General features: G+C 36.4%; 1 protein-coding gene across 1 annotated transcript in view; it reads left to right on the top strand.

Annotated features, from left to right (window-relative positions):
- Positions 1–25,607, top strand: part of COX7B2 (cytochrome c oxidase subunit 7B2) — an 83,138-nt gene extending 57,531 nt beyond the window's left edge. Inside the window, exon 2 of the mRNA XM_022567140.2 lies at positions 24,686–25,607. Within this exon, the coding sequence (XP_022422848.1) occupies positions 24,745–24,990 (246 nt within the window). The 5' untranslated portion in view covers positions 24,686–24,744 and the 3' untranslated portion in view covers positions 24,991–25,607. The remainder of the gene's footprint in view (positions 1–24,685) is intronic.
- Positions 25,608–25,869: the final 262 nt, after the last annotated feature.

Below are 25,869 nucleotides of genomic sequence, written 5' to 3'. Positions count from 1 at the left end.
ACTGAAAGGTAACCATGAAAAGCATAACCTAACCAAATCTGTACCAGACTTTTTAGAAACTGTTAATGGGCTGGATTCCTGAAAACCAGAGCATGAGAGCAAATATCCAGGTCAGTCCAAAGAGAAAAATGGGATGAGGGAATTAGGAGGGTGCATGTTTCCAGTTACTATAGGAAGTATAGCCTTCTCTGGATCATGAAATCAAGTTTAGTGATTGTCTGGCTGAAACATCCTTCTCAGTCCATTTGGGCTGCCAGAACAAAATACTACATGTGGCGTAGCTTATAAACAGCCCTGGAGGCTGGAAGTTCTGAGATTTATTTCTCACAGTTTTAGAGGTTGAAAGTCTGAGATTAGGGTGCCAGCATGGTCGGGTAAGGACTCTTTTCTGGGTTGCAGACTACCAACTTCTTGCTGTGTCCTCACATAGTGAAAGGGGCTAGGGATCTCCCTTGAGCCTCTTTTATAAGGTACTAGTTCCATTCATGAGGGCTCCACCTTCATGGTCTAAGCACCTCCCAATGGCTCCATCTTATAATACCATTACTTTTGAGGGTTAGGATTTCAACATATGAATTTTGGGGGGACACAAGCATATAGACCATAGCAACATTCCTCTAGATAGGATCTTACAGAAGCAGTTCATAGACTGAATATGGCCCCCAGATGTGTTTTGTTTGCCTTACCCCTTATTTTTAGAAATTAAACCTACTACTGAAAATCAGAATATCTCACATTCATCATCCAGATGGTCAGCTTCTCTTAAAAAATTAGATCTGGAAACCTAGCTCAAGTTCTAACAAGGCAACAGTGAAATACAGTTTCCTTTTGTGGAAAGAATATGATTTCATTACTTTACCACGGTTTCCAACATAGCCTATCTCTCCCCAACATTAAGCATGGTGTCAGTTCTCAATTTTTATCATGCTTACACCATGGGTTTTCTTTGTAACAATATAGAAATATTTTTCTGTGCCCACATCTCTATCTAGAATGGAAAGTCCAATCAGTGTAAAAATAGACATTGTATTTCATGTACTACAAGAAAACAGAGAATACCTATATTTTTGTTGAAATGTAAAAATTTTCTACCTAATTCTTATGAAAACCTTTAACCCCTTTGCTACTTTTCCATTATTTTTCTAGCTTCTGTGGACATTTAAGTCTATGCCTTGTGCTGGACTCTAAACAATCCAAAATTTTAAAAAAACAATCTTACTTAAAGCTCACCACACAGACTCCTTAAGTAATTCGGTGTCCTTGAGTCAGGTACGCTGAGTATTGCACTAAGGAGGCACTAGCAGTAAATCATCCAGGTGTCTAAGACCGTGAGTTTGGACAGTATTGTTTAAACATCTGAAACCTAAACAACCTGCATAAGTTGTTGAAAAAAAAAGACTTTCTGTATGAATTAAGATCAGGTACTGGATTGTGATCTCTCCACTTAAGCACATAATATAGCTGACTATTCTGTTCTTTGGCATTTCTTTAAGTGAAAAAATGCATTTTGTTGTTTTGAATTTTTTGCATGTTAACATTTCTGAAATCAGAGTTTATCTGACAAGCAATGTATACATTTGATGTGGCAATATTTTCTTTTTAAATTTCTAAATAATTGTTATTAAATTGATAACCAACTAAGCAAACAGGAAATTAAATAGTACTCATTGTCTTAATATATACACTTAAAGATCCTAAATAGTAAGAAAAAAATGCTAAAGAATTCAGGCATAGCAGCAGCTAGAGAAAGGAAACAGTTTTGGAAAGGTAATCTTTCAGATCACTTCAAATCAGTTATGTTGGTGGTTACCTACTTCTAAGTGAGGCTGTTCTTAGTGTGTTGTCATTGGCCATATTTTTAACTCCAAACTATATTGTCTTCCCTAATATACTGCAAGAGTTTGAATTACCTTCTTTGTGTAGCCAAATTACATTTGAACTACATGAAGAGATTCAGATACTCACATAAGTAAAACCTGGGCAGAGAATCAATTTGTTGCCGAAGTCTTTAGTCATTTATCTATTTTGTCTGTATATGTATATGCATATATCTTTATATATAAACACATATGTGGATGCAACTTCAAATATAAATGATATTTGAATTCTCTGGTGGCTTCATACTTAGTTCATATAGTTGAAACTTTGATTTTCCACTTAAGAAATTATATAGAATATACACCTCATACCTGCCTTGTGCTGGATCTCTTGCCTCTTAAGTTCCTATGATTTGGCAGGGGTGGAGAGATAATTATTGAAGTACATATAGAGTCCGTTAAATTAGGGTGAAATTAGGTTGAATTAAGATCATGTTCATGAACTCTGATAGAAATGGTCAGGAGCAGGATGAAAGGCCTTATTTTGTGCTTGAAGATTTAAATGTAGTTCTATGGAAAATATATCAAAGACAATTTGAAGTCTAACTAAACCACCTGAGTCACCATTGGTAGGAATAGGATTCTATCCTTGGGTCTGCTCTAAGACCATTTAACATAAAAGATCACATACACACAAAAACGCGGAAATGGGACATTTCTTTTTTAAGTTCATGAAGTTATACCCTTTATAGAAAAGAAAACTGAAGCAAGCAGCTATATATATCTATATGTCTATATGTATATGTTTCCATTTAACTGATGTGACATATGAAAACTGTGATGTATACACCCCCATTTCCTTGTCATCTCTGGTATGGTGCTATAGTTGGACACCTATCTTGATTTAACTCTATCAGAATTTATTCACTCAGCAAACATTTATTGAGAACTTTTGTATGGAAGATACTCCATAAGTGCTAGAAGTGCAAATATGAATAAAAGACTCCCTATTATTAATGTTTTTGATTAAGTGGGAAAAAAATCAGAGGGCAGGCCTTCTTAATAAAGTTTAGAATATGCAATTATAGAGCTAAAAGCCCTTTTGTTCTCCTCTGTTAGACACTGTATTCCATTGTCACCTATTCCTACTCTCATTAAACCTCTTATAAGCCATTTCCCCTTAGACTACAATAGTTATCATTATCCTTATCTATATACAAGGAAAATGAAGCAAGGAAATTTTGCAACCTGCCCAAGATCACATAGTTAATGAAGTTGCAGAGCTGAGACTAGAATTTCCTGGATCCTGCACCCAGGATCATACTGTTCATGTGGTTATTTGCAGTCTCAGAAGTAGTTTTAAAAAATACAGACAATAGATGAATATATGACAGTCATGATTAAAGAAATCAGTAAGTTGCCTTAATAAATGATGGGATTTTTAGGTCTTTTGTAATTCACTCTTCTCAACAACTTATGACCTGTAGTTAGAATTTCTGATCTCTCCTGGGCTCTCTTGATTTTTATTCCCTAATGCTTCCAAAGGTCTGAGAAGGGCATAACCAAAAGCAATTCATCATGTTTGGCCAGCAGAGATCCATATTTCCCTGGGGCAAAGCAATGAACCTTTGAGTTTCAAACTGCTTGGGATATTGAGTCCAAGCATTCAGATTACAAACATAAAACTAAAAGAAACTAGTAGTTCTGGAAAATGCATTCTCAGCCTTAATTCTGTCCATACTTTCTCAGCAAGAAACAGTGGTACCATAACACATACAGGAACAGTTCATCTCTCTCCCCTCTCTTGGGACTAGGAAAACACAGTAGGAATGAATGACCAATTAAAGCAGTATAATCTGTATGTGGAAGGAAGAGGAGACTGTGTATTTAGTAAAGGCCATTTCTAATGTGGCTCTGGAAGCTGTGCCAGATCTTTAGTGGATACCTTGGCTGCGTGAAAACAGCAGGAAGCTATATTGCACTTCAGATGCTACCATTTAGGTGGCCCCCTGCTACTGGTTCTTCTGACAAGCAAGTTGTACACATAGAAGGAAGGGCAATTTTTCAGGGATCTCTGACTTCTGCTGGCATCGCATTCTTTTTAAAGCTTTTTCTACTCACTGAAAAAAAAAAGCCTCTGATTGAGCAAGGGCTGAGGCCCTGCTAAGAGAATATTTAGCTTCCTATGTAAGTAACTCACCTGCCTTCCAAGAAGTTTTTCCTGTGTTTGATTTGCAGGCAGCTCAAGTGACTGAGAAATTAAAGGCCGGATTGGTTTTAAGGGTCAAAAGAAGGAGGAAATCTCTGAGAGGCCCAGTTGGAAGGCATATTTTACTGTAATTTGCTGCCATGTACACTCATCAGTGTGGTCTGAGTTCTCTTCTAGGCATCTGAACACATCAAAAACCTTTCTTCATACTTTTTTCTTTGTTTCTCTCTGCTGAATTTTGAATAATTTCCTCATAGTTATCTTCTTCTTCACTAATTCTCTCTTTAGTTGTGACTAACTGCCATTAAACCCATTCATTGGGTTTTTAATTTTATTTATATTTTTAGAAATTCTTTTTGGTTCCTTTTCAAATCTTCTTAGTCATTCTATATAGTTTCTTGTTCACAGTATATATTTTAAGATTAAAAAAATATTCAAATGTCATAAATATGTTTATCAGGGAGACTATCTCTGATAATTCCATCATCCAGAGTACTCTTGAGTCAGTTTCTTCTATTATTTCTTCTGGTGCTTGCCTGTGATGCCTTGTTTCTTTTGTGTTTTGTACTTTGTTTATGAGCTGCTCATTTTCCTTAGACTTTTAATTGTGAAAATCCTTTGAGATCTGGGGTAGAGATGTGTTCTTCCAGAAAGGATTTACATTTACTTCTGTGAGTCTAGGCTCTCTTAATTATATTCTCAGTTTGTGGGCTTTCAGATGACCGTGTGAAATTGGGCTGTAAACCTGAGAGAAGCCAGTTTGTGGTTCTAAAATCTTATCCACCATTTTTAACCAGTGCTCTCTAGGCAGTTTCAAGGTTTGACAGAGTTAGTTTTCTTGTAGTTTTCTGCAGAGTGGGTTATTTCTGGCCTACCCTTTCCCTGAAGATATAACCCTTTAGAATCTCAGTTGTAAGAAGACAGATTTCTGCCTTGGACAGATTTGGGCTTTGGATACTAGTTTTCATACACAATGGAACCATGAAAACTGAAGTTCCAATTCACTTTTTGGGGAAAAGATCTCAGAATAAATGCTGTCCAACCTCCTGTGCTTATTTGACTGGCTTCCTCCATCACTAAATCTCTGCTTTGAGATGGATATAATTCTGTGTATCCTGCCACATTACTGCAAATATAAATCTTAATTAAAAACACTCTATGAAAGAGATTTTGACTCAACACACAGCTATTTTTACAATTTCCTTTTCTTTGGCTGAGGTGGAATGCCTTGTTATTCTTTTCTTCATGTAATACCAGCTTTGTTACCTCCACTTCTGGAGATGAAAATATATTAAAGTTTCACCAGAAAACACATAGAGACTGTCTGCATGTTTAGGCACTTACCTGAATGCAGAGACATGAATTGACTTGTCATCTAATTCCTGGCAAATATATGGCTGAGATAATGGCTTTCTTGAGAAAGAGAAGAAGATTGATTGTCTTCAAGGGCCCTAACACCACCCACTTCTCTAGATTATCTGTGCTCTATTACTCTCAGCTTAGAACATTAGACAGCAGTATATCTAGACTAGATTATCTTAATTGCTATAGGAAAATTTTCACTGAATTCTGATTGAATAGTACCCCAATTTTTATGGAGCAATACTGTAACTAATGGTTATATATAAAAATTAAAGTATTGTACTTATAAATAAAATCCAAAATCCCCTTGAGGCTTTCAAAGTTCTGCATTACTGGCTTCTACCAACATTTCCTAACTTTCATGTGCTGGTTTCCCTCCAGTTCACAGTTCTCCAGTCACACTGAGTTTCTTTCAGTTTCTAGCTCAGGGCCTCCATGTGTGTTGAGCCTTCTTAGACATTCCTTCCTTCTCTTCTACTGGAACATTTCTAGTCATTGTCTGGTCTCACCATAAATGTCTTTTGCTTAGAGAGGTCTTTCCTGCCCACTGATTATAAAATAACTTTAAAGTTATTAATACTTGGCATTTTATAGAATTTATCCCATACTGCAGTTGTATCTGATTGTGGTTGTTTAATGACTTTCTTTCCCAGTGACCTGTGTAAGCTCCTAGAGGCCAGAGAATGTGTCTGGTTTTTTACTGGTATTTCAATAAATACTCAAATTTACAAATAACAGCATAGCATAAAATCTTCTCAACTTCATCTGCTCTAAAATGAAGATTATAATTAACTTCCACATTTTCTAATGGAAGTTAAAAGAAAATGTTGGCATAAGAAGTAGATCGTGGGCTTCCCTGGTGGCGCAGTGGTTGGGAGTCCACCTGCCAATACAGGGGACGCGGGTTCATGCCCTGGTCCAGGAGGATCCCGCGTGTCGCGGAGCAGCTGGGCCCATGAGCCGTGGCCGCTGATCCTGTGCGTCCGGAGCCTGTGCTCCATGGCAGGAGGGGCCACAGCAGTGGGAGGCATGCGTACTGCAAAAAAAAAAAAAAAAAAAAGAAGTGGATCCTAAAGTAGACATACAAATACTCACTATATACCATGCCACGAACTCCACCACCAACAGTAACAAATTCATATGTGTGCTTCAATAAAATTCCAAGTGAGTCATGTCATAGACCTAGTTTTTGTTTTGTTTTGTTTTGTTTTTAAGTAATTGAAACAATCAATGAGAAAATATAAAGGTCTCTCAGAGGACAATTTGAGCTCATAACAGAAGGATGAGTTAGAATTGGCTACATGAAGTAAGAGGAGAAAACTCAGCAAACACAGTGGAGAGAAGGAATAGGAGTTCCAAAAACTTAAAGAAGTCCACATGTAACTGGAATGCAGGCAGTGAATAGAAGATTTGTATGAGATGTTGCCGACTAAATGGTCAAGGATCATATAAGCCTTATAGGTCATTGTTATGGACTGAATGTTTGTGTCTCCCTAAAATCCATATGTGGAAGCCCTAACCCCCAGTGTGACTGTTTTTGGAGATAGGGCCTGTGGGGTTATCAAGGTTAAGTCAGGTCATAAGGGTGGGGCCCTAATGTAATAAGGCTGGTGTCCTTATAAGAGGAGAAAGAAGATAGCAGAGCTTGTTATGTCTCTGCCATGTGAGAACACACAAGGAAGTAGATATCTATAAGTCAGGAAGAGAGCCCTTACCAGAAAACAAACCCTGCTGGGCCTTGGTCTTGGAATCTCCAGCCTCCAGAACTGTAAGAGAATAAAATTCTGTTTTTAAGTTATGCAATCCATGGTATTTTTTCATGGCAGCCAAAGCAGACTGGGATAGTCATATCAAAGATGTAAGTCTTTATCTTACAAGTAATAAGAAACTATTGAGTGGTACTGTGTCCTGACCTAAAACAATTTGGCCTTTCACCATTGTCAGGTTCTTTTGGTAAATATTTGTATTCACTAATAGTTTGAGTAGGTTGTTCACATGGATGGTATTATTATGAAAGAAATTCTTCAATTTAATACTATCAGATATATGGAATTGAATAGAAAGAAGCCATGAGAACATAAATTCAGGCACTATCCTTAGACACTTTGGCATACTTCTTACATTAAAACAAGGCCGATGATATTCTTTTTAAATGCAGGAGCAGCCAACCGGATTGTTTAATTACATAGTAGAATTCTGCATACAGTAGATAAACTCAGGACCAATAGAACTCTAGAACTAAAGGGCTGTTCCCAGTTTATCAGGCTACTATGCTTGCGAGATTTTCATTCTTCATTAATGCAAGAGTATTAGCCCTAATATAACATTTCTGGTGAACCATGTATCTTGAATACAACTCATATTATCAGTGAAAAATTGTTTCTAACATTCTTTATGCTAATTAAACCCTCTGATATATATTTCTATGGTTATATGTCAGGTGCATATGTAACCATTCCTGAAGTGTGCATTTCTGATTAGTGTACTTCAAATGCTAGCTAACAACCCCTAAACTGTAAACGAGGTTAATTTATTCACATGTATATCATACTATTTGTATTTAAACATTTTAAAAGCAAATCATCTGAGAACATAACAGAGATTTGTCAGTGTGGATGTGATACAGTCATGTTTCTGCTTTTAGATCCCTGGTGAAGGAGGGTTCAACATATATAAACCACTAAATGTGATATGGACATTAACAGAATGAAAAGATAAAAATCATATGATTATCTTAGTAGATGCAGAAAAAGCATTTGACAAAATTCAAAATCATGATAAAAACTCTCAAAAAGTTGGGTATAGAAAGAATGTACCTCAACATAATAAAGGCCATATATGACAAGCCCACAGCTAACATCATACTCAATGGTGAAAAGCTGAAAGTTTTTTCTCTGTGATCAGGAACAATGCAAGGGTGCACACTCTTGCCAGTTTTATTCAACATAGTATTGGAAGTCCTAGCCAGAGCAATCAGGCAAGAAAAATAAATAAGTAAATAAAAGGCATGCAAGTTGGAAAGAAGTAAAAGTGTCTCTGTTTCCAGATGACATGATACTTCACATAGAAAATCCTATAGAATCCACCAAAAAAATTTTAGTAAAGTTGCAGGATATAAAATCAACATGCAAAAATCAGTTGCATTTCTATACATTAATAATTAACTATCTGAAAAACAAATAAAACAATCACATTTACAATATCATTAAAGACAATAAAATACCTAGGAATGAATTTAACCAAGGAGGTGAAAGACCAGTACACTGAAAACTATGGCATCGATGAAAGAAATTGAGGAAGACACAAATAAATGGAAAGATATCACATGTTTATGAATTGGAAGAACTTATATTGTAAAAATGCCCATACTACCAAAGTGATCTATACAGTCTATGCAATCCTTACCAAATACCAGTGACATTTTTCAAAGAAATAGAAAAATAATCTTAACATTCTTATGAGACCATAGGGACCATAATTAGCCAAAGCAATCTTGAGAAAGAAGAACAAAACTGGAAACATCACAAGTACTTATTTCAAACTATATTACAAAGCTATAGTAATCAAAACAGTATGTACTGGCATTGAAAACAGTCACATAGATCAATGGAACTGAGTAGAGAGGCCAGAAATAAATCCACATGTATGTGGTCATCTAATTTTGACAAGGGCACCAGAAACACACATTGGGGAAATGATAGTCTCTTCAATAAATGGTATTGGGGAAACTGGATATCCACACACTAAAGAATTAAACTAGACCCCTATCTTGCACCACTCATAAAATTTAACTTGAAAGGGATTACAGACTTAAATGTAAAACCTGAAATCATAAAACACCTATAAGAAAACATATGGAAGAAGCTCCTAGTTCTTGGTCTTGGCAATGTGTTTTTAAAATTTGACACCAAACCACAGGCAGCAAAAACAAGAATAAACAAGTAGAACTACATCAAAGTGAAAAGATTCTGCACAGCAAAAGAAACAACCAACAAAATGAAAAGGCTACCTATGGAATGTGAGAAAATATTTGCAAACCATATTTCTGATAAGGGGTTAATATACAAAATATATAAAGAACTTTTACAACTCAGTAGTAAACAAACAAACAAACAAATAATCCAATTAGAAAATGGGAAAAGGACCTGAATAGACATTTCTCCAAAGAAGATATGCAGATGGTCAATAGGTACATGAAAAGGTGTTCAACATCACTAATCATCAGGAAAATGCAAATCAAAACCACAATGAAATAGCACCTCACACCTGTTAGGATGACTACTGTCAAAAAGACAACAGATACCAAGTGTTGTAGAAGATGTGGAGAAAAGGGAATACTTGTGCACTGTTGGTGGGAATATAAATTGGGGTAGCCATTATGGAAAACAGTATGGAGGTTCCTCAAAAAAATAAAAATAAAACTAATACATGATCCAGTAATCCCATTTCTGGGTACATATCCAAAGGAAACAAAATTAGTATCTCAAAGAGATATCTACTCCCCCACGTTTTTTGCAGCATTATTCACAATAGCCAAGATATGGAAACAACCTGTGTCTGTTGACAAATTAATACATAAATAAAATGTGGCATGTATATCTGTACTATATCTATGTGTGTATGTATCTATCTATCTATGCATAATGGAATATTATTCAACCATAAGAAAGAATGAAATCTTGCCATTTGGGACAACATGGATAAACCTAGGGGGCATTATGCTGAGGGAAATAAATCAGACAAAGAAAGACAAATTCTCTGTGATCTCACTTATAAGTGGAATCAAAAAAAAAAAACAAACCACACACACACAAAAAACACCTGATCTCGTAGAAACAGAGTAGATTGGTGGTTGTCAGGGACAGGGGGTGGGGGAGATGGGGAGATGTGTGTTAAAGGGTGCAAATTTCCAGTTACAAGTTCCAGAACTCTAATTGATAGTTTGTTATACATATTAACAATATTGTACTGTAAACTTGAAATTTACTAAGAAAGTAGATCTTAAATACCCTCATATCTCTCTCTCTCTCTCCCTCTCTCTCTCTCTCTCTCTCTCACACACACACACACACACACACGATAACTATGTGAGGTGATGGATTAGCAAACTTTATTGTTGTAATCATTTCACAAAGTATACATACATCAGATCACCACATTATACACCTCAAATTTACATGATGTCATATGTCAGTTATACCTCAGTAAAGCTAGGGAGGAAACAAAGACGCAAAATCCCAAGCAAACAGAAAGAGATCACTTATGAGCAGTTGGGAGAATAGACGGGGGATGGCAGAGATGTTGTGGGAATGCCATTTAAGGAAAGCATGTGAAGAAAAGTTGAGCTATGATAGATACACTTTAGATAGAAAGAAATTAATGGATTTGAGATGTCTTTAGGATGAAAATTTCTTTGAGAAGATAAACAAAATTGATAAACCACTAGCCAGATGCATCAAGAAAAAAAGTAAGAAGACTCAAATTAATAGAATTGGAAGTGAAAAAGGAGAAGTAACAACTGAAACTGCAGAAATACAGAGGATCATGAGAGATTACTACGAGCAGCTATATGCCAATAAAGTGGACAGCCTGGAAGAAATGGACAAATTCTTAGAAAAGCACAACCTTCTGAGACTGAACTAGGAAGACATAGAAAATATAAACAGACCAATTACAAGCACTGAAATTGAAACTGTGATTAAAAATCTTCCAACAAACAAAGGCCAGGACCAGAAGGCTTCACAGGTGAATTCTATTAAACATTTAGAGAAGAGCTAACACCTCTCCTTCTCAAACACTTCCAAAATGGGAGGAACACTCCCAAACTCATTCTATGAGGCCACCATCACCCTGATACCAGAACCAGACAAAGGTGTCACACAAAAAAGAAAACTACAGGCCAATATCACTGATAAACGTAGATGCAAAAATCCTCAACAAAATACTAGCAAACGGAATCCAACAGCAATTAAAAGGATCAAAAAACCCCATGATCAAGTGGGGTTTATCCCAGGAATGCAAGGATTTGTCAAATATACGCACATCAATCAATGTGATACACCATATTAACAAATTGAAGGAGAAAAACCATATGATCATCTCAATAGATGCAGAAAAAGCATTCGACAAAATTAAACACCCATTTATGATAACAACCCTCCAGAAAGTAGGCATAGAGGGAACTTACCTCAACATAATAAAGGCCATATATGACTAACCCACAGCTAACATCATTCTCAATGGTGAAAAACTGAAACCATTTCCACTAAGATCAGGAACAAGACAAGGTTGCCCACTCTCACCAGTGTTATTCAACATAGTTTGGGAAGTTTTAGCCACAGCAATCAGAGAAGTAAAAAAAATAAAAGGAATCCAATCGGAAAAGAAGAAGTAAAACTGTCACTGTTTTCAGATGACATGATACTATACATAGAGAATCCTAAAGATGCTACCAGAAAGCTAATAGAGCTCATCGATGAATTTGGTAAAGTAGCAGGACACAAAATTAATACACAGAAATCTCTTGCATTCCTATACTCTAATGATGAAAAATCTGAAAGAGAAATTAAGGAAATGCTCCCATTTACCATTGCAACAAAAAGAATAAAATACCTAGGAATAAACATACCTAAGGACATACCTAAGGACAAAAGACCTGTATGCAGAAAACTATAAGACACGGATGAAAAAAATTAAAGATGATACAAACAGATGGAGAGATATACCATGTTCTTGGACTGGACGAATCAACATTGTGAAAATGACTCTACTACCCAAAGCAATCTACAGATTCAGTGCAATCCCTATCAAACTACCACTGGCATTTTTCACAGAACTCTTAACAAAAAATTTCACAATTTGTATGGAAACACAAAAGATCCAGAATAGCCAAAGCAATCTTGAGAAAGAAAAATGGAGCTGGAGGAATCAGGCTCCTGGACTTCAGACTATACTACAAAGCTACAGTAATCAAGACAGTATGGTACTGGCACAAAAACAGAAATATAGATCTTTGGAACAGGATAGAAAGCCCAGTGATAAACCCATGCACCTGTGGTCCCCTTATCTTTGATGAAGAAGGCAAGAGTATACAGTGGAGAAAAGACTGCCTCTTCAATAAGTGGTGCTGGGAAAACTGGACAGCTACATATAAAAGAATGAAATTAGAACACTCCCTAGCACCATACACAAAAATAAACTCAAAATGGATTAAAGACATAAGTGTAAGGCCAGACACTATAAAACTCTCAGAGGAAAGCATAGGCAGAACACTGTATGACATAAATCACAGCAAGATCCTTTTTGACCCACCTGCTAGAGAAATGGAAATAAAGACAAAAATAAACAAATGGGACCTAATGAAACTCAAAAACTTTTGCACAGCAAAGGAAACCATAAACAAGATGAAAAGACAACCCTCAGAATGGGAGAAAATATTTGCAAATGAAGCACCTGACAAAGAACTAATCTCTAAAATTTATAAGCAGCTCATGCAGCTCAATATCAAAAAAACAAACAACCCAATCCAAGAATGGGCAGAGGACCTAAATAGGCATTTCTCCAAAGTAGATATACGGATTGCCAACAAACACATGAAAGGATGCTCAGCATCACTAATCATTAGAGAAATGCAAACGAAAACTACAATGAGGTATCACCTCACACTGGTCAGAATGGCCATCATCAAAAAATCTACAAACAATAAATGCTGGAGAGGATGTAGATAAAAGGGAACCCTCTTGCACTGTTGGTGGGAATGTAAATTGATGCAGCCACTATGGAGATCAGTATGGAGGTTCCTTAAAAAACTAAAAATAGAACTACCATATGACCCAGCAACCCCACTACTGGGCATATACCCAGAGAAAACCATAATTCAAAAGGAGTCATGTGCCACAGTGTTCGTTGCAGCTCTTTTTACAATAGCCAGGACATGGAAGCAACCTAAGTGTCCATCGACAGATGAATAGGTAAAGAAGATGTGGCATGTATATACAATGGACTAGTTCTCAGCCATAAAAAGAAAAGAAATTGAGTTATTTGTAGTGAGGTGGATGGACCTAGAGACTGTCATACAGAGTGAAGTCAGAAAGAAAAACAATTACCATATGCTAACACATATATATGGAAATAAAATAAAAAGGTTCTGAAGAACCTAGGGGTAGGACAGGAATAAAGATGCAGACGTAGAGAATGGACTTGAGGACCCGGGGAGAAGGAAGGGTAAGCTGGGACGAAGTGCGAGAGTGGCGTGGACTTACATACAGTACCAAATATAAAATAGATAGCCCAGGGAGATAGTCCAGCTGCATAGCCCAGGGAGATTAGCTCGGTGCTTTGTGTCCACCTAGGGGGTGGGGTAGGGAGGGTGGGAGGGAAATGCAAGAGGGAGGAGATATGGGATATATGTATATGTATAGCTGATTCACTTTGTTATACAGCAGACAGTAACACACCATTGTAAAGCAATTTTACTCCAATAAAGATGTTAAAAATAAAAGTAAAGTAAATAAATAAAAGAAGCCAATGGATATATTAAATGTTTCAAGGGAGTTGAAAGTATCACAAAGGATTTTTGAGCTTAACTTTCTCAACTACATGTGTGGAAGTGATGTGTAGTGGTTTGGGGAACATTGGTAAAGACCAAGTTTGAGAGTGGAAGGGCATGGTTGTACACTTATGCCTATTGATTTTTTAGACATCAAATTATCTTTGAATTATGTTTGAATTATTTTGGAAGTTGAATTATCTTGGGAGAGATGTTAAGAAGGCAGTTTAATGTATTGCCCAGGATCTAAGAAGAGGGTTTATATGTGGAGATGTAATTTGGGAGTCGTCTAATTGCCCTTTGATGATATCGTTTATTAGCATGCCTAGGAATACCGAGAGAGAGAGAGAGAGAGAGAGAGAGAGAGCGAGAGAGCATATAAAGTGAAAATCAAACCTATGTCTTAGCCTTGAAGAGCTCCTTCACTAAGGACCTGTTACAGAAAGATGAGTTTGTAAAGAAGAAATAGCCATAGAAACAGAAATAGAAAACTAAGGGAATATTATAGAAGCTAATTGAAGAGAAGGTATCCAGAGGAAGAGTGCGTCATTGGTATTATTATAGTGGAAAATTCAAGAAAAGTGACTTAATATGTCCATTTTAGGGACAGAGGGGCCATTATTTATCTTTGTAATATCTATTTATGTTGAATGATGAGGTAGAAACTGGATGGGGTGCAAGAAAAAAAAATGGAAACTCAGGAATTTTCCAAGGTTCATTAATTGTTGTTTGAAACTAGATCCCATTTTCCATGGAATAGTGTCCTTCTACACATTCTCACGTTGTGTACAGTTCACATAATATAAATTGCTCTTTTGGCTTAAGGTATTTTTGTTGTTGTTGTTCTGGAACTATTTTCTCCAGTTAAATAAATGAATGTTTTATGTAGGGAATCCCCAGAATCATCTAGCTGCTGGGTGTATGTTGTATCAATATTTTGGGACTTTCGCAATATTTTGGCAAATACCATTTGTAGGCTCTTACATAATATGTGACATTGATTATAAGGCATACTTAAAGGAAACATTTTCACAATTTAGCTTAAATCCAGTCCTGGAGGGAGCATGTGCTTCTGAAGCATGGCTCTGGTTTATTTTCCCAGCATTAATTCCAAGATTTTCTTAGTTATTCCTAGTTATTCTCTCTGGCTCTTTAATATAAATTATAAAGTTATAGGTGAAACTGCAAAATCATGAACTATGAAGTAAAAGCAGGAAATTGCTTCACTTTGGATATTATTAATTCAAAACACAATTAGATTCTAACAATCTTAACTCATTATTTTGTGTCTACCCAGTCTTATAAATTATCTACATTTGTTCTCAAAGAAGTCTCTCAGGCTTATCTGCTATTATTTCTTAGTAACGTTAACAGCACATTTTTATGATGATTATAATATGATGTTCAATCTACAATTCAATTAATGTGATAAAATACATTATATAAGAAGCCCACAGATCCACCATCAGCTATCGTTCTAAGCTGCATAAATTGTATGTGTAATCAAAATTATGGCCTATTTGCATGTTAATCTCACTTCTCCCTTAACAAATGTTCAAATGGTTAAATTATGCCAATTTAGTTTAAGCATACCCTTTTAGTCTATGAAATTTTAGACTCCATTAGATTAAAGAAACTGAAAGTAACCTCTTTGAAACCAGAATTCTAATTGGAAATCTTAAGACTTCAAAACAAGAATCTGTTCTGAATTTCTGTTGTATGTGTTTAGATGGGTAACTTCCTTCAGGCTTGCTTTCTTCTTTAGCCTTTTTCCCTCAGGAATTTAAAAGAAAAACTAAAATGAAATATCAGTTCACTAAAGCAGGCACCCTGCCCCAAGGTTTGGCAAAGTGCATCCTGTCTCACTGTTTCTTCTGAGGATCTACAAAGAAAAAAATCAGTTTACTAAAGTCAGCCCCTCTGGCCAAAGTCTTTCTCACTTCCACATAATGAATTCTAAATGGAAAAGAAAACAAAAAGTAGAATGCCAACATCTTGTTAAGAGTTTTCAAGAAGTTTCCAAAATTTTATGAACGTGAAAAGAAAAAAATAAATTATACTGAAAGACAGAACTGGCCTGGTAAAACAACTTGCAAAGTGATCACAGTTACTACTTCAGGGCTGTGAAGTGCTCTTCTCATCAAATGGAATTTCTCTGCAAATGCTCCATAAGTTGCCCAGGTGATGGCAAAACAAAAGCCTTACTCATAAAGGTTTTATTTACAGATATATTTTGAACAGAGTTTAGGAGGGCAGAGATAGTCCAAGTAGGAAATTTAAAAATCTGGAGTTTTCGGAAACAACAGGGAAAGTATTATTTTGCAGCACTAAGTATTCCAATCCAATGTGGATTTGATCAGAATTAACTTCTGGAGTAGACCCCTACTAGCCTAATTTCTGGTTAGCACCTGAAAACAATTTTCATGAAAAATAGAAACACTTGGAAAATGTGTCTTTCAAAATTAAAATGCCTTTGATATCTAAAAGTTAAATATTTTATTTTTTTCTTTATATGACTATATCAGTGACATACTTAAAGACAAGAATGGCTTGTACATTTTCATTTCAAGATTTAGATGAAAGATTCAAATTATGCAACGAGGGGTCACTGATGCAACTCTAATGGCCACTGAAGAATCATACAGTCTTTCTGCTCATAGAGTGTTTAATGAATAAAGGTAGATGTGGAGAGGAGAAAAACATCTGCACAAATACTAAAACTGCAAAAGTTAGACTCACATAACGAAGGCAAGAGTTAATTGCTGTGGGTATTGCTATGATACCCTAGGCTTACCACACACTCTGTACTCCCTGAGTCATATGTTACAAGTCCCCACAAGGAAGTGATTTAGTTTGTGAAATGCCTCCTGGAACTATTAAACAATTTAAAATGAGTACAATCGTGTAACAGCCTTGAGAACACAGAGACATCCTTTGGTATTCCCCAAAATGTGTTCTGGAAAACACGAATATGGAGATATGCTCCAGAGGGAAAAAAGCATGGCATGCTCAGCTAAGTTTGGAAAGCACCACATGGTATCCCTCTCAGAGAATCGCTGTATGCATTAGCACCATAGAGGTTTGGGAAATACTTCCGTAAAAAAGAATTTGACTTTGTTACCTGCATATTTCTCAAACTTACGTGACACAGAAGCCCTTTTTATAAATAACACCCTCTAGCATCAAACAGAACTACTGAAATAGGCACGTGTTTGGGGAAAACTGATAGAAGGTTACTTCATGATTTGGAATCAGTGTCAAGCCAGTTAAGCTAAAAGATAAATTATGTATTCCAGTCACTGGAATGGAATATTCTTTTTTTAAAGTTAATAAAATAAATTCTCACATTCCAGTTTATATGTCAAGTTCTGAGAGTTCCAGTGGCCCGAGGTGGATCCTCAGAGGCTCTCACCTTTGTGTGTGTGTGCAAAAGAATTGTGGTCTGGCTCTGCAGAACAAAGGATTGGATGCAGAAATATAATGACTGCAGAAATAAGGGACTGGCACATTTTAAGATCTTGACTGGGTGAACTGTACAAGTGCTTACTATTTAACATCTGCATTATTCCCCTGCAAACTCTTCCCCACCCCAGAGTAATGTCTCAGCTGCAAATTTGACCCCATAACTCACGTTCCTGATGTCTTTCAATGGCTCCATATCATTTTCTGGATAAACTTTTCAAAGTTTCTAGAATTTATTATAACCACGATCTCTTTCTTTTCCAAGATTAAGTTGGAGAAATGCTATGCATTTATCCAGATGTTTTGATTTGCCAGATCCACTGAAATAGACTCTTCTAGCTGGACATGACTATATCACAACCTACAAGCCATGGAATGTAGTTAATGTAAAATCTTTTGGGAGTAAGCACAGCAGCCCACTTTCTAACACTTAATACATTGCTTGAAATAACAAGGATTTGTTATTCTGTCCTTGTAATTTCCAATATTTGAAATGACCTGTAATGTAAAAATAACATGGGCTCTAAGGAAATTTGCTGGGCCTACTAAAGTTTAATAGAGAACAAAATAAAGTTTAATAGAGAACAGTCATGCCTTTGACGTGCAGTGTGGCATGGAGAAAAGCTCCCAATGTCTCTGTTATTGTTTTGTTCTCTTACACATAGCTATCAGAAAGGGAAAAAGTGAGTATAGTTGAGAGCACTTTGTGACTAAAAAAATGTAATGGGATTCATGAGTGAACCACATTAATGTAATTAGGTTCATAAAAGGAATTGCCTGAATGAACACTGTGGTTATTCCCAGGATGGACATTATTGAATACCTTCAGCATTCTATATAGGATAGAAACAGTCTGTTCATGGGAAGCAGTACCTGAGGGAGAGTACATACCTTATATCCCTTCACTTTTCAAGCAACATGTGCCATTTAAGGACATTGATTCGTGAGTTGTCCGCTCTGTCATTTCTCCCTCCTGGCATAATAATCCACCGCTGTAATCTGCCTGTTTATTTGTTGAGGTAACATCCGTTATGTCACTTTTTAGGCTTAATAAAGTGACATAATCTACAGCCTTAATCAAATGGCTGTACCGGCCATTGATTCATTGACTCAGGAGATGATACCATCACATCTGAAACAGAACCATTTTTCAGCATTTCCACCAGCAGCATTGCTTGTGCAGGGTTCCCAGATTTCCTGTTACAAAAAGGCTGAAGGCTTAAGTAATCCTGATGGGAGACACTGCTCCATGTACACTTAATCCCTCCTTGAGCAACCTACTTTTCTGAGAAATACATAAATGAACGGAAGGCACTGCAGGCTAGGTGCATTTCATTTCAAGAAGATTGCCTTTTTACTGTTTCTTTTTTTCTGTTGTTCTGAAGCTGTCAAAGAAGAGTAGAAATAAAAGGTGGAAATAAAGATGTTACAGTTGAGTAATGGAGTCTAGGAGCCTTAGCTTTGAAAGTGTATCATTCGTTATACAGCAGAACACCAGTGTTACTAGTGCTTTCAATATTTTTAAATGCCGCCAAATGTTTTTGTTGACTAACTTATTCCCAGGGGGTCCCTATGACTCTTTCAGGTTACTCGGGTACTGCTTCCTAAATTACCATGGTGGTGAATTCAATTACTACTGTACTCTTTCAGTGGCCTAAAAGAATAAATGGTCTTCCTAAAATGTTTTTCTCTTTGAAAGGTCTAGAGTATTAGAGCTGGATAGGACCTTAGAGATTATCTGATTCAGTGTTCCATAAACTTGTCTGATGACAAGACTCTCCTGAGAACTTGTTTAAAAAAATATAGATTCTCAGGCTACTCCCCTGGATACTCTGTTACAATACATTTGACATGGAGCCCAGGAATCTACATTTTGTAACAAAGAGTCCAAATAACTCTTAGGATCAGGCAGGTTTGGGAAAAGCTAAATTAGTTCCACTTTTTAATTTTATGGATGAGGAAGCAGATGCCTAGATAAAGTGATTCATCTAAGTTATACTGCACAAAAAATTTGAAAAATTGAGATTAGTTCAGGAAAAAAAATATTGTTGGGCAACCTTCATGCATCCCATAGTAGGGAATGTATTTTCTTAGAATTTAAGCCTTCTGTATTGAATAGAACAATGCTATTTAGAAGATTGTGGGAGAAGTGATGAGACACTTTGCTCTGTATATGACAGTGGAATTCTCTGTACACAACAGGGAATGATTTTGCTCCACAAGTGACATTTGGCAATGTCTGGAGATAGATTTTTGGTGTCACAACTAAAGAGAAAGAAGTACTACTGGTATGTAGTGTATAGAGGAAGGGATGCTACTAAACCCCCTGCAATGCACAGGACATCCACCCACAACAAAGAATTGCTTGGACCACAATATCAATAGTGTCCAGGTTGGGAAAGCTCGGTATTGATTGCTTCTTGAACATTATCTCCCTGTGAGATACTTAACAGTACTATCTGAACATATTTGAGGAGTAGGACACAGTTTCCAATTTTCTTCCTGAAATTAGATAGAAAGCCTTATATCATAGCTAAGCAGGTCATTTATTGATCCATGTTAGGCTATACTTAGACTGGATGAAATTTTTTTTTCCCCCCTTAGGACCATACAGTAAATCTTTTAAGGATTCCTCCTCTTTCTTCTACTCACGTATCTAGACCTGTCATTCCTAGCACACCTCAATTACGTCTCCTTTGACCTTTCTGCATTCTGTATCTAAATCACCCAAACTCTAATTCCCTGGGATCAGCTAAAAGCTACAGTGTCAATGTCTGCTGATTTTTAACAGAAATTGAGACAGAGTTTTGGTCATAATCTTAATGCAAAGGCTAAGTGAATAGAATACACAATTTACTTAGAGTAACTTATTTTCCAAATCAGTATGATTTTCTTTTCCTAATATTTCTCAATTCTGTCTCCTCTCTGTCTGTTATCAGTACTTAATTCAGATCCTCATCATCTTTTTAATAAACCATTGAAATAAACACTTAATTTTTTCCTCCAGATTTTTTCCCACCTTAGCCTTTTCCTGATTAAACCAATCAGTAATTTCTCCTCACCTATAAGAATGTTTCTCAAATGTGGATTACATATGGCATCTTTTTTTTTGAATTTTATTTTATTTATTTTTTTATACAGCAGGTTCTTACTAGTTATCCATTTTATATACATCAGTGTATACATGTCAATCCCAATCGCCCAATTCATCCCACCACCACCACCCCGCTTTCCCCCCTTGGTGTCCATACATTTGTTCTCTACATCTGTGTCTCTATTTCTGCCCTGCAAACTGGTTCATCTGTACCATTTTTCTAGGTTCCACATATATGCGTTAATATATGATATTTGTTTTTCTCTTTCTGACTTACTTCACTCTGTATGACAGTCTCTAGATCCATCCACGTCTCTACAAATGATTCAATTTCGTTCCTTTTTATGGCTGAGTAATATTCCATTGTATATATGTGCCACATCTTCTTTATCCATTCATCTGTTGATGGGCATTTAGGTTGCTTCCATGTCCTGGCGATTGTAAATAGTGCTGCAATGAACATTGGGATGCATGTGTCTTTTTGAATTATGGTTTTCTCTGGGTATACATATGGCATCTTTTTAAAGAGGAAACATTGTTTCATCTCAACTTGTATCATCTTAAATTATTTGATTATAAAATCACATATATGTGTAAACATAAAATCAAATTCATCCTCTTTATGCTTAAAGCTTAACACAACTATGAAACCAAAACAAATTTTCAAATTAAAAATGAATCAAACTATTCAACAAAGAATAGTTGAATATTATTTTCTTGTATTTCTTTATATTACTGTGAAGGGAAAAATCACAGAATTAAGAATTCTCTTTGTTAACTCACATAAAAGGCTTTGAGTTTGAGCATGGTTTTCTCAACAACAGGAAACACTGACAGAATCGAGTCCAGATGCCACAGCAAGGCATATGAAGTCCTCAGTGTCCGTTGTGGTCCTTTTCTCATCCCTCCAGGCTCATCTGTGGGCATTTGCTGCTTCAGCACTTATTACTTAGTGTTACTGAGCTCATCGGGCTGCCCTGCCCCCATACTATTTCAGCTGTCTGTGCTTTCGCTTGTGCTACTTTGTCTACGTTTTTTTTCCCACCAGTTTTGTGTTTTATGTTTCTTAATCATCCTTCAAGATCTAACCTAGGTGTCATTTCCTGTAAAACCATTCCTAGAACCCCAGGTTGAAATGTACCTCTCCTCTGTGGATTAAGGGCACCCTGTGCTCTTCTGTAGCCTTGTCTCCTCCCTTATAACAGTGCTCTGTCCATCCCCTCCCTCTACCATGAACTACCATAAGAGTAGGGGTGGTACCAATAGCACCCAGACCAGGCCCTGCCATGCCAGTAGTCACTCCATAAATATATAGTAAACTGAAGTGAAACATTTTCAACTAAAGACCCATCTCTGGTAACCACATTGCTTTTTGTTTCTTTGTATGTTTGTTTGTTTCCAGTGCTTAGAATTGAATATACTTTAAGAAAACATGATATAGTTGAAAAATGCACTGGATTTAGAATCATAGGACTTGAGTTCACATCTTGTCATTTGTTCTTGTGTGTAAAATGGAGATAATCACCATCTCACATTCTTTTTGCAGATGTGCAAAATTCTGGCATGATGTTTGGCAAACAAGCATATATAATAAATATTGGTTTCCTTCCTGCATTATGCTTTACTTCTTTTTATGGACTTTAGTGATTTAAAATTATTATTACCAGTGAAGCTTCAAATCTGTATACCTCCCTATCGCCATTAGATTGAGGTCCGGTATTAATTATTTTTTCTGAACTGAGCTTCAGCATTGCTGTATAAAGTAGATGAGACAATCAGTCTTTCCTTTTCATCCTCATAGGCTGCTTTGCTCCCTTTAACTATTTATATTTATTCAGAACATATTTCTTTTCTTTTATTGCCACAGGCATGAGAGAACCTCTGCTTTGTTCTTATTACTTAGAGAAATCTGTGTTCTTCCTTCTCTTTGTAGGTTGTTTTCATCAGAAAGCATCCACTTTGAGAAGCATTTTCTTTACCTGCATTATATTATTGAATTTACCTTTTTTATGCTTTCATATGGTTGTTAGAATCTATAGCTTCAGTTCTTTGGGTAATAGGCTTAAGGCTCCTAGATAACACAAAATTTATTGTAGAAGTAAGTCATGTGGAGTTCAGCAAGATAGAAAATTTCTCTAATCAGTGGGTTCCTAGCTCTTACATGTGTTTTATAAACAAAAATAGATCAAAGGTACTACAGAAGGCATTCCTAATAAAAAATTCTTAATAATGGATACATTGGTACAAGCAAATTCAGACTTAGATGGCAAAGAAAATGTTCACAGATATGGGAATAGCCAGAGGATGAACTAATCTACAAAGGGATGCCATCATTGTCACTAGAGACAAAGTATTTGAACTTCAACTTAACATTGAAAGGATAGGAATAATGAAACCAATTTGTCATAAAGCAGCAGGCATGAGTTGATGATCCACAAGAGATCCCTATTATCACAAATTATTCTCTGGTTCTGTGCCTTCCTAAAGACTGAAAGCTATGTGTGGCACAAGTGCTTTTGTATTGGATTAAGGCTGCACCTGTCATACTCTGATCCATTTCACTTTCAACCAATTCTTTGAATTCAGTTCAAATTAAACCTGTAGTGCCTTTTGGTGAAGAGATTCATGACTAACAGGAAAAAACTTTGAATGTTTGGAACCTTAGAGGAAATGCATTTGGTTCTGTTTTAGCCCTGTTTGTCACAATCACGAAAAGTACCACTTTACCATCTGGTAGGAAATAAAAGAGAACCTTAGGGTCTGGTTTTCTAAGTTGGGAATAAAATCATTTGCGTTAGCAAATCTCAGTGAGCAGTTATAAGTTTACAAGTACTGACCTCAGGCCCTTTTGTATCCGTGTTGCCTGCATTTGGGCCACAGTTAACATATGTCATTGCTAGAGACTGAGCACTGTTTGCCAGTTTGCACTGAGAAGAGACATTGAAGGAAAGAACTCCTCTATGTGTTTCTGCTTCTATATCTCTTGTTCAGTATAATTATCTGTTTAAAAAAAAGAATTATTAGGGCTATTATGGACATGTACATCTGATTTCATGATTTTTTTGGCTTGTTCTCAGTTGGTTTTAACTTCTTATGAGGACACCAACGTCCATTTATATTTCAGATTAGCTCAAAAATGTTCTTTCTTTGCTTTTGTGTCAGCTATTGTGTATGCAAAATTACATCTTTTGATCTTGAAGATTTTGCAGACTATTGGAGGAGAATGTAAAGATAATTCCTCAAGAGAATGACAAGACAAGCCACAGGCTGGAAGAAAACATTTGCAAAAGACATATATGATAAAGGACTGTAATTAGGTTCATTGATTGTAACAAATGTGCTACTCTGGTACAGAATGGAGAAGGCATGCATGTATGGAGTCAGGAATTATATGGAGACTCTGTGCTTTCCATTCAATATTGTTGTGAACCTAAAACTACTCTAAAAAAATTGTTTTTAAAAATGATAAAGCGAATGCATCATGTCACATGGTGTGAAAGAAGGGTTATAAAAGTGTAGAAGCTCAGAGAAGAGTTGGCTTATTCAGCCTAGGGAGGTTTCGAAAGGACTTCACAGAAACGGTGGCTTTTAGACTGGGATTTAAAAGGCAAGTAGAATTTCATCTGTAGGAAAGTTCAAGGCAAGAAGTACTGGTAGAAATGAGAAATGGGGAGGAGGTTAAAAGGAATGGAGAAAAGGAGCAAGAAGAAGAGGAGGTGGTATGACATACCCTGTGAATGCCTTGTAATTCTGACTGAAACCAGAGTTTATAGTAGACATAGGCAGGTCACTGGAGTAGTGGGGCATGTTGGCATTTTAGCCATTTTATCAGCTGGACATTGCTGTCTCAGTTTGCCATTGAATTTTCCTTTTTTATGCTTTCATATGGTTATTAGAATCTATAGCTTCAGTTCTTTGGGTAATAGGCTTAAGGCTCCTAGATAACACAAAATTTATTGTAGAAGTAAGTCATGTGGAGTTCAGCAAGATGGAAAATTTCTCTATTCAGTGGGTTAACTAACTGCACAAGTTCACATAGATAATCAGTGGCAGAGCTAAGACTCAACTCCAGACATCATGATGTCAAAACTTACCTGCCTGGCCACACTGCAAGACGTGGTGTGGGTGAAACCTTCAAAGTGAGAAGAATTAAACGTAGATCAGATGTCATCGCCTATCTTTTGTTTTTGCAGGTTTCTTTGCAAGGAAATAGACCAGCAGCTTCAATCAACTGCAGTTCTGTCATACCTCCATGATGTTTCCCTTGGTCAGAAATGCACTAAGTAGCCTCAGGATTCGAAGCATTCAGCAAATTAGGGCAAGACAGAGCCACTCAAAACACTCACCAGATTTTCATGACAAATATGGTCATATTATACTAGCCGGTGGAACCGCTTTCTGTGTTGTTGTGTGGGTGTTTACAGCCACACAGGTTGGAATAGAATGGAACCCCTCCCCTGTTGGCAGAGCCACCCCAAAAGAGTGGAATGATGAGTAAGCATCACAGTTACTGTAATACAGAAGTGTCTCAAAGTCAGCTTGTCATTTAAATACTCTGCTGTGCATTGAAATATAGCATAATCGAAGAAATAAAATGCATTTGAAAACATTAAAAAGTTGTTGAAAATAGTCATTATAGTGCCTGAAAGCAAGGCAGTAGCAGTGGGTATAGATTACAGGGGATTATGAATAATAAATATTTGAAAGTAGAATTAATGAAGCATGTATTTTTCTGGCTTAATGATTTATGCTAGGTATCTTTCAGTGGACATACACACATAGGTACTTAACTAATTTAATTGTTTGGCAAATCCTATTGAATCTTTCTTAAAAACATATTCATAATTGACCATTTTTCACATCCTTTATCTTTCCTTCCCTGACCTGAACCACCATACTTTTGCTGGGATTATTATAATAACTCTCTAGCCAGTCTCCTTTCCTTTACACTTGATGATCGTCAAGCCTGCCCTGAATCCCCCCCAATGCAGTCACACACAATCTTTTTTAAGCACAACAGTGACAATGATAATTTTTTTTTAATTAGTTTAGTAATATCACTCCTCTTTTCAAAACACCATGGCTCCCCATTTTACAAGGACATGAGTGCCTCAAGTCAAGGATAATTGGGACTATCTTATGGGTGACTTATCACAGTTGGCAATGGAGACCACCTCCTACTCCTGAATGATCAGCTTCAGGGTAAGTGTACTGTTCCTCAAGCTCAAATATATAGAGATATCATTATTCTCTGGATAAAAGACATGTTCCTAAGTGTATAATTTATAGGCCTTAGGGAATGCTCATTTTCAGCTTTATCATTATTGCTAAGTTATTCCCCAAAGTGGTTACATTCTCACCAGCAATGTGTACAACT

Source organism: Delphinapterus leucas, chromosome 5 (genome assembly GCF_059928025.1).
Source record: "Delphinapterus leucas isolate spDelLeu-1000000601 "Yukka" chromosome 5, BTC_Dleu_Yukka2, whole genome shotgun sequence".
Classification (NCBI taxonomy): domain Eukaryota; kingdom Metazoa; phylum Chordata; class Mammalia; order Artiodactyla; family Monodontidae; genus Delphinapterus; species Delphinapterus leucas.
This window is presented reverse-complemented; position numbering and strand designations above follow the sequence as displayed.